Genomic DNA, 16179 nt, shown 5'->3' with positions numbered 1-16179 from the left:
TTTTATGTTTACCTCATTGCTGTGATGGTTTCAAGTGGTTTTACATCTTTGATAGTTTGTGTTTTTTTATAGCAGTTTTGCCAAATAAAGATGAAAGTTTCCATAACATCGATTGTAGAAGTATTTTTTTTAAATACACTGTGTAAGCCTCAGTTAAGTGTCTTTATTTGTCTTAAATTCCCATTACTAACGCCTTGTAAAGTGTATTGTGGCTTGAATGTCTTGTGTGTGTCATAAAATGTAACATGATTTTGTTATCCATATTTTGTATTGTCTGGTGTTTTTTGTTGGCTCACAGTAACAGAAGCCTACAATCTGAAGTTACCAATAGTGCCAAGTGACTTTCTGGTGTATTTCAAAGACTGATTGACTGTTAACTCGTACTAATTATAAAAGACCTCCAAAATTGGTGGTGTATTTACTCCCAAAGGCCATATTATACGCTTCTTGCAGGACCTCTTGCACCCACAAATGAATCATAACTAACAATACATTGGAAATCGTGCACCCTATATAATTAATTGCAATGCAGCTGATTAGTTGATTTGTTTTAGAAGTGAATTATTGGTATTTTATTGATAACTTCTCCTTTTATGTCAAATGCCATCAGTCCAGTTGAAGCTGATACTAATCATAATATTGGTGGTCCAGTACGTATAAGCATGTAATTGTTCTACTTTTTGTAAGAACTTTTCTTCCAGTATCAGCATGTCAGTTAGTGCAGAGCAATATTTGAAAAATCTGCAGTCTTCCATATTTTCACATTGAAGGCAATCAAAAATGTTTTCTTTGATTTCTTGGAAAATGGCCCTTTGTTTGTAGGTAGTTGAGATAACAAAATGTTGAATTCATCTACCAATAATTACATCTTAATTTCTTTGACTTGCTTATGAGATTTCTAGCTTCATTTTGAATAACTGGATTTCCCAATATTGTAGGTGCTACTGATGTTGGCTATACACTCGTATTGAGTTATACTGCAATGTTTATATTGTGTTTACTACTCCTGGATACGGTGTTGAAACACTTAACTACATGGGTAGCATGCTACACAGTGGAGGGTGTGTGGTTGAAAGTGTGCTGACTTTGTTTTGGTAGTATGTGGGCATTGTTTCATGTCATGTGTGATGACCACTGAGGTGCGGTTATGTATGGTGTTATGGGGCACATTACTTAGCAGTGTGGTAGGTGAGGAAGACGTGTGCATTTTATGATTTTCAGTAAATTGTCAGCTTTGAAAATCTCTGCACATCCCTTTTTGCTATTTTTATGTTCATAGTCTCTTAGCTGAGTACTGTACTGAAATGTCTATTTTGAGATATTTTGTTTAGAGTTTATGTTTAAAGTTTAAGCAGTCATAAGTGGAAGGTAGACATAGTTGAGAGATCTGCAGGGTTGGACCTAAGTAATATCATCCCATATAATATTGTCATTTTGAGACGTTAACAAGTGTTCACAGCATGTAATTTATTGGACCCTAAAGTGGTAAATTAAATTAGATTCCCCCAGTAGCATGTGCTAAATCACTTCAGTTTTTCCATGCTTGTTCAGTTGGGGATATGTGCTTTATTGCTGTTAACTATTAGAGTACTGCGTGATGGACTTTACCCATAGCTGTTTTGTCTGCTCAATCACTGAGTGTTATGGTATTAGTGTGTGGCAGAAGAATTATGTATTTTTTTGGTATTGTAATAGCATTTATATAGTGATTACTACCCCTGATGAGGCACTGCAGTGCTTTACACTGGGCATTACGCTTTTCCTGAACCCAAAGTTAGTGGTTTTTTCCCAGTGCTTATTGTTGATTACTGGGATTAGTCTGTGCTCGTAAGGAAACCATTCCATGCATTTTTGCCAGTTTGCTTGAGGTGCATTGAAATTAATAGGTTTGAGGTGTGATCTTTAGCTGGGGTGTGTGAATTCATACAAATGATTGATGGTATTAATAGATGAGCTACAGGAGATTAGAATTTATTAGGTTGTAAGTGTATGATTTTAAAGAAGAGGTCATGATCTTTGAGAAGAAGCATGGGCTATTTCTAGAAAGACAATAAAAGCTATGAAGTTAACATGTGCATGACTTAGAGCGAACGTTGCTCGCAAAGAGGATGATGCAGAGGAGGGAAAATAAGCTGAAGTTCCTTCAAAAGAAAAAAAAGAGGCAACAATTGGAAGTTTTACAGAGGTGTGCAATTTAATGAAATATCTACTTGTCAATGGGACAAATTGCTTCTTAAATCTACTTATCCTGTAAAAAAAATCTACTTGTCCCTTTGGTGCAATATAGAGAGGCGACAAATTATGGCAGCAGTCTCATTATGTAAGAGCTCTGATAATAGCCTCTCTAATTATGCCAGGGCTAATACTGTAGCAGGACTTGAATACTTGCAATTTAAATCCCTACTATAGGAATTTCCTTATTTTTACACCTTTCCGCAGATCTACAACTGGGACTGGAGGAAGCAGTAGTTCCAGGGCTGGAATTCCTTCGAGTATGCAAACCTAGTAACTTGCCCATTTTAAGGGTTTCACAAGGTCTTCTCTAATATTTTTCCATACTGAGAAAGGCTGGATATTTACTCCTGACAATGGCAGAAGTAGGAGTTCTTCCAGGTTTGGGAAAAAAGTGGTTGGAGGAAACGTAAACTTGTAAACGCTCAACATATTTCTAAACCTACACATGCAAATTTGCTTGTGCTAAAATACAGTTCACAAATATTTTCTAGGCGTACTATTTACTGGTCTACTTCTGTAAGTTCTTGTAAATTCATGAAAGCCACCAATTCAAAGACATGTACTATGGGTCCACTTTTGTGACTTTCTTTAAGAATTGGGTCCCTAATTAGGTCTGGTGTCAACCAAGACTTTTTGTTTTTAATAAACTTCTATTTCTCTATCAGCTGTCTTTACTGTGAGTGATCACATTCTGCTCCTCCACAAGGAGCAGATTGGCACACAAAGTAGTTTTGTCCAGTGCCAAGAACTGCTGTGGCAGTCAGTGGCGTAACGAAACTGGAGCCCCCCTTTCAAAGAACAAGGAGGGGGGCCCCCCTTCCAGACTCAATTAGGGCAGGTACTGTGCTGAGGGGGCCCCTTAGAGGGATTCCCCCCCCACCACAGAGGTTGTGGGGGCCTTTGTTACGCCACTGGTGGCACTGTGTGTGTTTTTCAGACCCAAAAACCTTTTTTGCTTTTTGCCAGTGTTCATTACAATGGTGAGGGCCTGGCAGCTCCCAAAATAAAGTGTTACAAAAGCCATGTCTTAACAAGACACGCATTGATGAAGCCAAAAGACTCACGACGGATGTCGAATCAGTTTGCTTTGCCAGTGCTTGTTTATTTTCATGCTTCCCATGATGTTGTTGAAAATGGTTACACTGATTTTCCATTAGGAATATTTTTTGGAAATACTGGTATGCAGAAACACATTTTACTAAATGACACTTCAAAGAAATAGCACCTAAAATTTCATAGTACTGAAACGTTTTTTTTTTCCTACTCACATTTTTTTCTGAACATTTTACTTTGAAAGCAAGAAATCATCACTCTTGATTACAAGCTTTTGCAAACATTTGCATCTAATCAGATAGCATTCTGGAAGCATTATACTTAGCCCAATTGTTAAACTTTTTGAACGTGTACACTTTTTTTTTTTTTTTTGCTTTTGTTTACTGGAACCACTGTGAGTAGTGCAGTGTGACCTTAAAACGTTTATTTACAGTGTTCACCCAAATAATAAGGGCTTTTCAATAATGAACCATAAATACAAGTTCGAACAGTATTAACATATAGACACACAGATTTCATGAACTGCAGACAATTCCCTTCTCTGTAAACTGGCAGCCAAAGGGATTGTGCTGCACGGTGTTGGGTCTACTTGCCCCAACGAAAAAATAAGCATGAAAACTTGTTGCCCTTGACCCCAAACAATATATCCTAGGTTACGGGCTATAGGAATTCCACATCCTTGGTTTTAAGTCAAAGTCTGTTTTCATGGGAAAACAGAGGAGAACTTTTTTCGAAATTTCATGTAATCTTAGGATGCTAAACTGTGAAATAGAACAACATTATTTGAATGTGAGATTAGGAATTTTTAATAAGCACCAGAATCAGGCAGCGTCTGTCCCCTGAAAGGCTACTTCTTGACCGCTGCTTTGGCAAGTTCAGCTGACCAGCTCGAGGGTTGGAAGTGAACATAATGGCTTGGTGCATGTATAGGGCAATATCAAGCGATTTAAGCTGTGCCCAGATGCAGCAGTAAATTCATCATCATAGCAACACAAGATTATACGGGGCAATGTGAGAGCATACAGGTACATAGTACAGACTTAGAAAAGGAGATTCTGCAAAATGCTGGAGTGGATGTCTGCTGGTATTCACCGTTAAAGTTTGGCGTTCAGTATTATGAAAGTGAAGTGGGATTCATTTTAAATGACCCTGGCTGTGGCATTTCACAAGATGGGGATAAGGATAGCTTCCCAGACAGTGCAAGTGTATTGATTACATTCCTGCGGCTGCAGGGTAGTAACCTAGACAATAAACTGAGGAGTATGTAGACAGGGCTCATTTAGCAATTCAAGTAACCTTGTTAGCAAGGGATGCTGATTAGGTTTTTCCTTATCTCTCCTATTTGGTAGATGGTTTGGGTGACGGGTGGGACTGTACTTTGTTGTTTAAGATGAGGACGTTTCTATGTCATGCCTACCTTTGTGCTTCTGCTTTAGAAGGGTTAATGACAGTCTGGAACGGAGAGCTCACGCTTCATTGTTTTTATTTTGTGGGTACTCCTGCCTGGAGCCAGCCTCTGATATGTGCTTTAAGAATCAGCACTCTACACAAAGGCAGGGAGCTTGAGAAGGCAAATGAAAATAACCAAACTTGTTCTCCTGTGTGAGCCAGTCACAGAATGTTGCAAATGTAGTATGTTTCCTAATGTTGACAAAAAAAAAAACTAACATTGTAAACGTGATGCTCCTTTCTCCAGTTTATTAAGTGAAAACGGTTGGAATTGATGCTAACGTTAATTTTTAACAGAATTTACCCTTGTGCCTCTGTTTTACAGCTGTCACCAGATGTGTTCTTGAAGTCACCGCTCTGAGTGTTTAAATAATTGCACCTCCTACTTTCCTTTGAGCCTTTTACACAAATAACAGAGCTGAAACTTTAAATAAACACATACACGTCAAATTTAGTGTGCTAGAGTCTGAGTAAGTTCAGAACACAAGGTCAAAGGCCAGCTACCTGTAGAGCAGCATAATTCCCAAGCATTTTTGTGTCACCGCTCTGCAGCCAACAACCACCATTGCTCTGAACCCAAAGACTTAGAGGAAAACAGAAGCTGTTGATTTGTACAAACACTGCATGGTCCTGGGCCAAGACCGATTCAACAATGTTACCCTTTAAATCAACTAACCTCAAGTCCCACGTCACCACCATCCAATTTCTCCTCTATTGCTTGAAGCACCAGTACAGGCTGACATAATGAGGTACGTATATATGCAGCCACCACAGTGCTATGCTGATGGTACCAAGTGTTGCAGGATTGCAGGCAACACTACACACTCAAATGAACATATATTCATAGTCCCCAACTAGGACTTCCCAAGTCCACCAAAATCCTGGTATTTCTTTTTTACATGCTTCAACATAAGATAATATGACACTAGAAAGGGAGCATGACCCTACGGAGATAATGTGGCAAACTAACGCACTGCAGAAAGGTTCTGGCTTTAAAATTTTGGTGCAAAGTTTAGGCCTCTGGGAACTAGAGTAACAGGAGTAGAACAAGTCGGTGCTTGGTTACCAAAAAGATGAAATATGTGTGTATCTCCCATGACAAACATAATCAAAAAATCTGGTTAACAAGCAAACTGAGCAAAATCAAGTACTCGATGAAAACAATGACAGGCTGAGGCTTTACAGTTTACAAGACAGAGCACCAAGGAATGCACTTTGAAGAAGTATGAGGTTGTGTATGACTTGTTACTCCCCTAGTCAGCCAGCTGCCTATGTTTACTTGTACCAAGTTGGGAATGTCTGGTGTTACCTGGAGATCATGGACGAGGATGACTAGATCTATAACACAGACTAATTGATTTGCAACAGCCAATCAGGCTCTTCTGGGCTGGGTTAATGCAAAGAGAAGCAAAGGATCCTGCCTGGATGGGGGGGCTGATATTAATTTAAATTTAATGATTTAATACCATGACAAATGCATGTCAATGGGCTGTGCTGTCTAAATATGCTTGTTTTCAACAGTTTAGTTCCTGCTTGGAGTTGATTTATTAGCTAATTCTTGATTTTGCCAATGTCATATTATCTTGATGATTTACTTTTGATGGGGGCATTCGGTTCTTCGGATTTTGGTGAGGTGCTCAACTCCTTTGTATCCTTATTGCAAGAATTATGGGTTAACTAGAGGAAACATAGGGCCAATCTACTTGCAATACTTTCTTAGAGATTGAGGTTGACCCCATTCTTGGAAAATGCAGATTGCTGCTAACAAAGTGGTTGCCCTTATTCAGTCAGTTAAGCATACTCTGTCACACAAACATTTTACGCTACACTCCATTCAAGTTTTGTTTGGACAGCTGAAGTTTGCCTCCAAGATTATCCCCATGGCTCACCATTTCTCAAGCCTCATAGCTAGGTCCATGGCAAGTTTACCTAAAAAGCGCCATCATACACTACTGACGGCTGAAGTGAAAGAAGATTTGGCACACGTTCCTGGTGCGATTCAATAGATCAGTGATTTGGCCCTCACTCCTGTTGTCCAGTCAGGTGTTAGGCGAGTACATGGATGCTGACGACAGTTTGGGGGCAATCCTAGGGAGTAAGTGGTGTAAGGACAATTGGCCCTGAGCTTGACATGAGTCTGATATGGCAAAAAATCTTGCCTTTTTGAAGCTCTTTCCTATAATTATGGCAGTATGCATCTGGCAGTCATTTTAACCAATAGGGCAGTCGCATTTTGGTCTGAAAACATGGCTGTAGTGGAGGCAGTTAACAAGCAGTCTTGTGTCCTTACTTGCTGAGGTAACTCCAGCGATTGTTCCTATGATTAAAGTTAAATGTGGTGTTTAAGGCCACACGTGCTGTAGTTGTTTAATAATGCTGCTGATGCCTTGTCTTGCTCCGAGGTATAGGATTTTCATATGTATCGCCCCAACGCAGCAGACCAGATGCGGAGATACCTGGAAGATTGGTGTCCAGCCCTGAAAGATTTAATGGCAGCCTCTCTTACAGAGGACACAAATTGGGCAAATGAACCAGCATTTCATAACTACAGGACCTTTTTGTAGGGACATCAGGGCATTGACCCCTTCTCCGTACAGTCCCTATGCATATTTCTAAGCAAAACGTGAGTGCAGGGGTGAACATTATCCTATGTCAGGGCTCACGTTACAACCATTGTTTTTTTTTTTTTTTTTTGCAAGGTTGTCTGGATCCTGTGGTATAGTGAGTAGTTTCTTGGTTAATATGCTTAACAGTGGGTGGGCAAGATTGGCCATAAAGTAAAGAGATGCAAGAAGATCCTGGACAAAACTAGACTTACTGTAGTGTTATTTAGCTTACACATTGTCTGCAGCACACCGTATGAGATAGCACTGTTTTCTGATGCCTTCGTATTTTTTTTTTTATGGGACTTTCCGAGTTAGCAGGGAAATCTAAATATTAGGAAAGCTGCAGCAGCAGCACACAAAAATGTTGGATAGAAAATTAGATATTCATCTGGCACGATCCAAATCCGTTCAGCTAAGAAAAGGGACTACTGTTGAACTCCTCACCACTGGTTTGCCCTTACTGGCACATGCAGGCATATTTGGGCTTATGCCCTGCAATCGGGAGGCCTGCATCAGAATATCAAGTGTGTGTTGTGTTACCAGTTGTCAGCTGTAATGTTTGCTGCACCACAGGCATTTGACATTTACCAAGTCAACTACTCATTTCACTCCTTCAGGATAGGTGCAGCCTCTTTGCCAATGGGGGCCGGATTCACTCAGGAAGAAGTCAAGAACCAGAGGGCGGTGATCTTCTCCATGTTTTATATGCTATGTTTGCCCTAATCTGTTTTGGTTAAAGGAGTTCCCCTTGTGTTTCATACCTCTTCTTCTCATTCTCTGTTAGTAGTGATGTCGGCCAAGGTTTTGTCATCAGTCAATCTTTGCTCAGTGTTAAAGCATTTTTCTCATCCTTTACAGGATTTGAAAATGCTTCTCTGAGGTCAAGTGATCTTTGGACCCAGTGAAGGATGTTGTTAACCATATACAATCAGTTCAAACCCAATAACAAATTTAAACACCATGACCCATGCGGCCAGGGAAGAAAACTCCAATCAATAAAAGTTCCAAAGCTTTAATTTATAGCCACAAAGCTAAAGTCACATAAATTGTGAGCAGAATCAAATTGTAAAGATAAATTTAAAAAAACAGCGGTTGACCAAATCTACGAAACAAGTTTAATCTACTTAACACCATTAGTCATTCAAGATAAATAATACATATTAAAAATGAGATCACTTGAGAGACAGAAATATCCTTTAAATCAGACTGTGAATACATTAGTCAAAGCAAATTACAAAGATTTAGAAATCAGAATTTTGGACATAGGTTGTCCCTACTTCTAGCAAAATTAGGACAAGCATGTGTGAGAACGGGCTAACACATGCAGACAAAAGTCAGAAGGAGAGAGAAAAAAATAATTTAGAGAATCATCTATCTTGGACTAAGTTAAACTAATTAGGAAAAATAAATAGGTGTTAGAATGCTCACTTCTACTAAAGAAACACACGTCAGGTAAATAAAATTTGCATCAGACTATACCTCTCCTAGGGTCAGCATTCAATTCAGTTTAGTCAGCAAAGCATGTAGATTATTAGCAAAGTCTGTTCAAAACACCATCAGGGGAAAGTGTAGAACACGGGCTGCACAGGGAAACAATCAAGGATGATCGAAGGGGCAAGGAACAGAAGAAACAACTAAGGGGGACTTACTAAAGACTTAAAAAGTCTTTCACTAAGTAGAAATACTTAAAACAGCTTGATTGATCAGTTCGATGATCCCACATCACGCAAAAGGGGCAATGTCCAATTAGAATTTGCACACAAATGGAATTTGCAACATGGCAGAGAATTCTCAAGATTGGTACAGAGTCCAGCTCCTCTTTTCATGTGAATCCAGTAGTTTAATACAAGTTTGTACACCACTTGATACATTACACATTCTTCTCAGGGTGTAAGACGATTTGAGCAGTTCTCATGGGAATGCTCATGTTAACTGTATGAGCTGCTTTAGCTTTCAGTCCAAAGGCCTAAATGTTCCAAAATCAAGGTCATTGGGAAACAAGTCTTGTACATTTAACAATGGGACCCTTTACTATTCACAAGAAATAACCTAATGGAAAAATTCATCTTAGAGGAAAATAAATGAGTCATCACTTTTACATGACTGCAAATACGAAGTCTGCAAACCTAGTTATGTTAACACAAGAAATATAACACATTAATATAATTACTAATAAAAAAACACAAAAGATGCAAACATATACATTCAGTATTAATAATATATCATCAGACTATGCAAAAACATTTCATTAATAATTACAATCTTTAAAACATCACATTAGATACGACAGAGGACTGAATTTATTTTTCTCCACACATAACTTTATACTAATAAATCACATTAAAAATTATAAATCAAATTTGTTTCACTAGTAACAGTCACTCTAACATATTCTATTAAAATATACTTCAACATTATTTTAATCTCATTAGCACATTGTCAATTCTGGTAGGCACACCACAAATAAAATGTGAGCACTTTTAAAATAAGTCAGTGTAGCTTTCTCTGTTTTAGGCTTTTAAAACCTGAATATAAATGTCACCTAATGCTGATGTCTGGGTCGCTAAAAGCATAAACTGTTTACACCCCAACATCATCATACACCGTACATGTTGCTTTAGCTGCATAGGCCTAGGCCAGAGGCGTTGAGGAATGTGTTTTTCAGATGGTGTGGTGTTTGAGGGTTTCACACCTTTATGATTTGGGGGAAGGTGCAAAAGGCTGTGAGGGTCTGCAGTATCCAGATCTTATCATCCTTGTAGGTGGTACAGACCAAGTAAAATGAGCACTGGCAAAGTCAATAGGTTTTGCCTATGCAAGAGCTATGTGCTTTGCCAATGTGTTTTAGCCATGCTGTACACCAGTGTGGTTGCTGTTCAGCATGGCTACAACTTAGTGGCATAGATGAGAGTGGCTTGGAGTGTTGTAGAAGGTAATGGTGAAGGTTGGAGTAGAGTGTTGGAGACTGGAGTGGCATAGTGTGGAGTTGTGTAGAATGGCATACTCTGGAGTGGCATAGAGTATATTGGGCTGGCGTAGAGTGTGCAGAATATAGTGGCATATAATGGAGTGGCATTGAATTTAGTGGTGCACAAGGCAGCGTTGTAGGATGCAGTGCTGTCAATTAGAGTGGTGCATAGAGTGGAGTGGCGCAGAATGCAGTGGCAAGGATAATACTTCTGCAAAGTTAAGTTGAATGGCATACACTGGAGTGGCATAGAGTATTGCAGAGTTGAGTGGTGTAGAGTTCAGTGGTGGTAACTGCAGCGTTGCAGAGTAGTGTGTCATAGTGAAGTAGTATAGAGTGCAGGGGCATAGAGTGGAGTTGCACAGAGTAGAGTGACGTAGAGTAGATTGTTTCAGAATAGAGTGAAGTGACATAGAGTGGAGTTGTGTAGAGTGGCCTACAGTGTAATGGCATTAACTGGTGTATAGTGCAGTGGTGCAAAGAAAATTAGAGTGGCGTCCAGTGGATTGGCGTAGAGTGCTGGGGCATAGAGTTGAGTGTTGCTGACTAAAGAGCATTGGCATAGAGTGCAGTGTTGCAGAGTGGCGTAGAGTACAAACAGTGACATATAGTGGAGTTGTGCATAGTAGATTGGTGTAGCCTACACTGGAGTGGTATAGAGTGCAGCGGCAAAGAGTGCAGTGGTGCAGAGTAAAGTGACGAAGAGTGCATTGGCATGGAGTAGAGTGGTACAGGATAGAATAGAGAGGCGCAACATGAAGTGGCGTAGAGTGGAGTGGTGTAGAGGTCAGTGGCATGGAGCTGTGTAAAGTTGAGTGGTGCAGAGTAGTGTGCAGTTGCGTGGAGTGATGTAGAGTGGAATATTCATGGTGTGGTATCACATTGCAGACAACATTTTCAATTGAAATGACCATTACATTTGACATAGGTTTACTAATAAAACTACACAGTGCACAGGTAGAAATGTATAGAAAAAGCATCACCTACTGTAATGATTTGTTTTGATCATATTAAAGTATTTGTTTCCAACACACTTCTGAAATAACAAAAAATTTGCTTAATTTTGTTTCTCATTCTGATATATTTTGAAATACTTACACAGTTCATTTAAATATTGTGTGGTAGAAAATAACTCTTTCCTACCTCCAGTATCCAGCAATATTCTGACATAAATTCTCTCACTTTGAAGCCAGAGAAGTAAGAGTCCCACGGAAGACAGAGCCTGACATTTGACCTCAGTCTTTGAATACATTACAATTGTGATGAACAAGATTTACAGGCATGTTTACAGAAAGGGAGCCCTCGAAAGGATACTGTAAATAAGATTTTGGTAAGGGAAGGTACACACTCAAGCTAGATAGCCTGAAACAAATAAAGCCAGCAAATGGAAAGCAAGAAAATGTGAGTTACAAACCACAAAGCCAATGGCAAGTGATCAGTATAGGGAAAGGTGCGGAAGACATTGTGACGCGAAGGGTTAATTAGCTTGAGCAATGTAGATGAGCGTGATGCCTGCTGAAACCCCCCGAACAACGTGGAAAAGTTAATGATATTATTTTCAAGCTTGTTTGTGTAGAAGACTCCGTCTCAACCTTGAGAATGAGAGTACAGGGAGAAGATGGAATGAAAACAAAGGGAGAGAGGTCCAAGCAGGCGGTAGAGGGCTTCCCAGCATTTCGTGGACTAAGTTAAGTTCCACACAGGGATGAAAGGCCTTTGTTTCTCTGCTCTATTATTATGATTGATTATTTATGCTTGCACTGTGTTTATAACCTAAAGTATTCAGCTTGTTTATATTTTGCTTTCTAAACATCGTAGTGTGAGCCTGCTGCAATTACTGAAACATGCATTTTGGTGCGGAGTAAATCAAAGCTTATCTGAAGTATTCAGCTCGTTTATATTTTGCTTCCTGAACATCGTAGTGTGATGCAGTCTGGTATACAGTTAATCAAAACTTATATCTGTCAATGAACTCTTTGCTTATATATATATGCATAGATGCTCTTTGTAGTGTACTTATATATAAATAGATGCTTTTCATTGCTGTTCTTATTCCACTGTTGTTAATGTGCTAAATGCCTACATTTACCTGAAATTCTAGTAAAGCTAAATTGTATTCATAATTGGCGTGTGGTCCTTCATTGAACGTCCTTATTGACTTATACCGAACAGGTGTCAACCAGTCACCTGGATAAGACATTTTGGTACCAGAAGTGGGGCATAAGTCAATAATGCCTCTTTGGGGACGTAAGAAAAGTGAGGCAGAGAGCGGAAGGCAGCATGGGGCTGAAGCCAGATCCTTTCCCGGGTGGTTAGCAACTGACCCGTTCTCTGGTGTGGCAGGACTCCTGAACCGGTGGGCAGCGCCGGTGTTATGGGAGGCATTAGATGAGAAAGTGACTCCTCTCTTAGTGGAAGATGCGGTTGAGAGTGTGAAGCTAAGAGGGGTGAAGCTGGAGCTGAAAGCAGAAGGGCAAGTGGGATGGATTTTCCTGTCTGCGCTCTACAGGAAAACATTAACACAAGATGCAGAGAGATGAGGTTGCAATCTTGCAGGAAAGGCAGTTACTTATGAAAGAGACCAAAGAAAGTTCAGTGACTCGGGGTGATCAAATGGAGGCAAGGTGCACTGCATTAGCAGTACGAGTAGCAAAACAGAAGAGTAGGCAGAAGTCTAAAGTGCCCTCAACTGTGCAAGTGAGGGCACTGGTACGCAAACAGAAGAGTAGGAAGAAGCCAAAAATGCCCTTAGCTGTGCAAGTGAGGGCATTGGTACGCAAACAGAAGAGTAGGCAGAACCCTAAAATACCCTCAACTATGCAAGTGAGGGCATTAGTACGCAAAGAAAATTGGGATCCATATACTTGGGAGGATGAGGTGGAAGTACGCGTAACAGAACTAGGTGGAGTTGAAAGTGGAGAAGGACGTGTGGGTGAAATTGAAGGTGAAAAGGGAGTGAATGTTGGGCAAATACAGAATTCTCGTTTGGTAAGAGATTATACGCAGAGTGAGTTGTTGGAGATAACCCGTATGTTTAGGCAGATGCCTGCAGAGCCATTGTTTAAATGGTTGGTGAGATTGTGGGACACTGGAGCAAAAGATGCATTACAGAATCCTTTTACGTTAGGTCCCATCACAGAAGGAGACCCGTTTGAGCTGGAAATGATGGTACAGGATGATGTAGATGATGTAGTGATGTGGAGCCTATGGCAGAGGCAGGGAAAAAAGAGGGTGCCACAAGATTGGGCCTTAGTGGGAATAGAACGCATAACTGATGATCAGCCGGTCACCTTAAAAACATGGGTCCCCTTACTAGGTTGGACAAGAGAAGGAGGGGTTGGCAATAAAGTAGGCAGAGCGCAGGAGTTTGCCATCGTGAAGTGGAAATGGTATCTGCAGCAGAGGGCAAAACCGGGACCAGCAGGAGTGTCGAAGTTACAAGAAGATAAGCTAGGAGCAGTGGACTTGCAGGCAATTGCCCCTGCGCCAGAGCCCTCTGAAATGGAATCCTCACCATCTAAGACAGCCCCGCCTTTTGAACAACTCACCGAAGAAGAACAGCAAAATGCATGGTTCACAGATGGTACCGCCAGGCTGTTTCCTGTGATCTGTTGAAAGATGGGAAAGTGTTTACATTTTAATAGATAAAAATGCTTAATGACAGAGTTTTGATGCAATGTTTTGTTTCTGGTAATAAACATGACCTGCTGGTGCCCAATTCAGAAGTGAGTTTCCAGTCATGTCATTGATTTTGGCGCAGGTCGAAATCTGTAACTGGGAGGAATCTTCTTGGCCTATGAAATTGAAGCTTCTCAGGGAGAAACACAGGGCAGACTCTAACACTATAATACGCTGATGATACGTCTCTCAGTCAACAGTGCATGTGCTTGCTAGCTGGTGAGAGATGAAAAGACATCTAGGGTGAAATTGTGAAATGAAATGTGAAAGTAAGTCTAAAGATGTGTCTGAGCTACTCAGTCATTTACAGAGAGGGAGTGAACAATAATCATAAAAGTGAGAAAATGTGGTTTGCTCAATGAATCATGAAAGCCCCTACATAGGAGTTTAATAGCCTATGCCATAAGGGGCATCGTAAGTATCTGTAAGTTTTCTAGAAGACTGTTTTTTATCGAATTGCATGTTTAGGAACAGGTTCACTGAAATCATCAGTTATTTCTGATTAATATCCGGAATATTAAGTGCTTTGCAACCGACATCTGAATTGAAGACAAATCTCAAATGAAATGTGCCCGATCTACTCCAGGGAAATAGACATTGAAAAAAAACTGTGGAACTAATAGCCACATTAATTAATTTCCCAAAATTTGAACTCGCTGGAAGAGTGAATTCTGTAGGTCAGTCTGACTTCACTAGTAAAGAACAGCGAGCTGGCTGCATGAAAATTCATAAGGAATTACACCCAAGGCTTTCGACATGCTGAATAGTTCCATTTTTTGAAATCCAAAAATGTAAATAAATTCTCTCAAGTAAGAATGTTAATCTTTTGCATTTCCAGATGAATGATATCATCGTGACATTGCGGGACTCGAACCTGAAGCTGACTCTTGCCTTTGGTATAGGCATGCACCATGCTGGGCTCCATGAGAGAGACCGAAAAACAGTGGAGGAACTCTTCGTCAACTGCAAAATACAGGTGTGTGGGTGGGGGGTCAAATAATGAGGTGGGAACATATGTTCAAAGCAATTATCTTGTTACCTAAACCTCATTAAACTTCTTTTCCGCACTAGGTTCTAATTGCGACAAGCACATTAGCTTGGGGTGTGAATTTTCCAGCACATTTGGTAATTGTGAAAGGGACAGAATTTTACGATGGGAAAACAAGGCGCTACGTGGACTACCCAATCACAGGTATTTATAGTAAATGCTTTGCATGTTTACTGATTTATGTGTTGGCTTCAGAGCAGAGATTTTGTAAGTGATAATCACTTGTCAAGGTAAGCAAGCAGCTGCCATGAGTGATGACGGAAGTTAGCAGTCGAAGTGAACTAAAAAAGTATGGGAACTGTGATGCTGCGTGCAAATTGTGTGAAGTGAGTGAGCGGGGGAAGGGAGGGTGTTAGAGGTGTAGCTAAAAAACTAAATATTCCTTAAACTTTTTTAGGTCTTTCACTTCAGGTACTACATATAAAATAACACAGCTTAAAAGAAAAACATATGCAAGATAAGTTAATAAATGTGAAATGCACTATTCTACTTTATGAAACCTTTATCAGTTAATGCACTGACGAGGTCTGTGTGTGTAACCAGAGCCACATATTTGAATTCCAGTTGGTGCAGTAGAGACTAATGACTTATGTATGTTTAGTGCTACAAGGTTACTCTGTAGTAGAAAGCACTGTGAATATAGGCCTGGGCGAAGTTCTTCTACGTGGAACTTTGCGAAGTGCAGAAAAAAACTCTGCTGCGCTAGGCGAAGTTCCGTGTACGGTAAGTTGCGCTGCTTGAACTGATTTTTAACACCGGAAGTTTGACCCACGCTGTAAAATCAGTGGGATTGTCACAATGCGCAGCGCAAGAGTACCGCTCGAGTAGATGTTCTACTTGAACAACAGCTTCCTCAACACAAGCGGCAGGTTTCTCAATGCAAGCGGTAACGACCTGACGCGACCACTTGCTTTGAGAAATATCTCTGGGAGGTGGTTTATTATTAGATTTTTCTTGCTTGCGATCGCCAATCTACAGTTGGTGAGTGCGAGCAAGAGGAAAAACTCTGCTCTGCGTCAATCCGTGAAGTTTTTGGGAGCTCTGCATGGAGCGTAGAGTGGGTAGAACTCTGCCGGCAGAGCCAAATTCATCGCCCACCCCTAGTCATTATTATAAACTTGCTTTACCCACATTACAAGATA

The 16179-nt window shown here is 40.3% G+C and overlaps 1 protein-coding gene across 1 annotated transcript in view; it reads left to right on the top strand.

Moving 5' to 3' along the window:
• The window catches only part of ASCC3 (activating signal cointegrator 1 complex subunit 3), a 1806704-nt gene that overhangs the window by 1514875 nt on the left and 275650 nt on the right, over positions 1 to 16179 (top strand). The window contains exons 31-32 of the mRNA XM_069235471.1: positions 14828 to 14965; positions 15061 to 15181. Of these exons, the coding sequence (XP_069091572.1) occupies positions 14828 to 14965; positions 15061 to 15181 (259 nt within the window). The remainder of the gene's footprint in view (positions 1 to 14827; positions 14966 to 15060; positions 15182 to 16179) is intronic.

Source organism: Pleurodeles waltl, chromosome 5, assembly GCF_031143425.1.
Source record: "Pleurodeles waltl isolate 20211129_DDA chromosome 5, aPleWal1.hap1.20221129, whole genome shotgun sequence".
NCBI classification, from domain to species: Eukaryota; Metazoa; Chordata; class Amphibia; order Caudata; family Salamandridae; genus Pleurodeles; species Pleurodeles waltl.
Note: the sequence above shows the minus strand (reverse complement) of the source record. Positions and strands in the feature narration are given on the sequence as shown.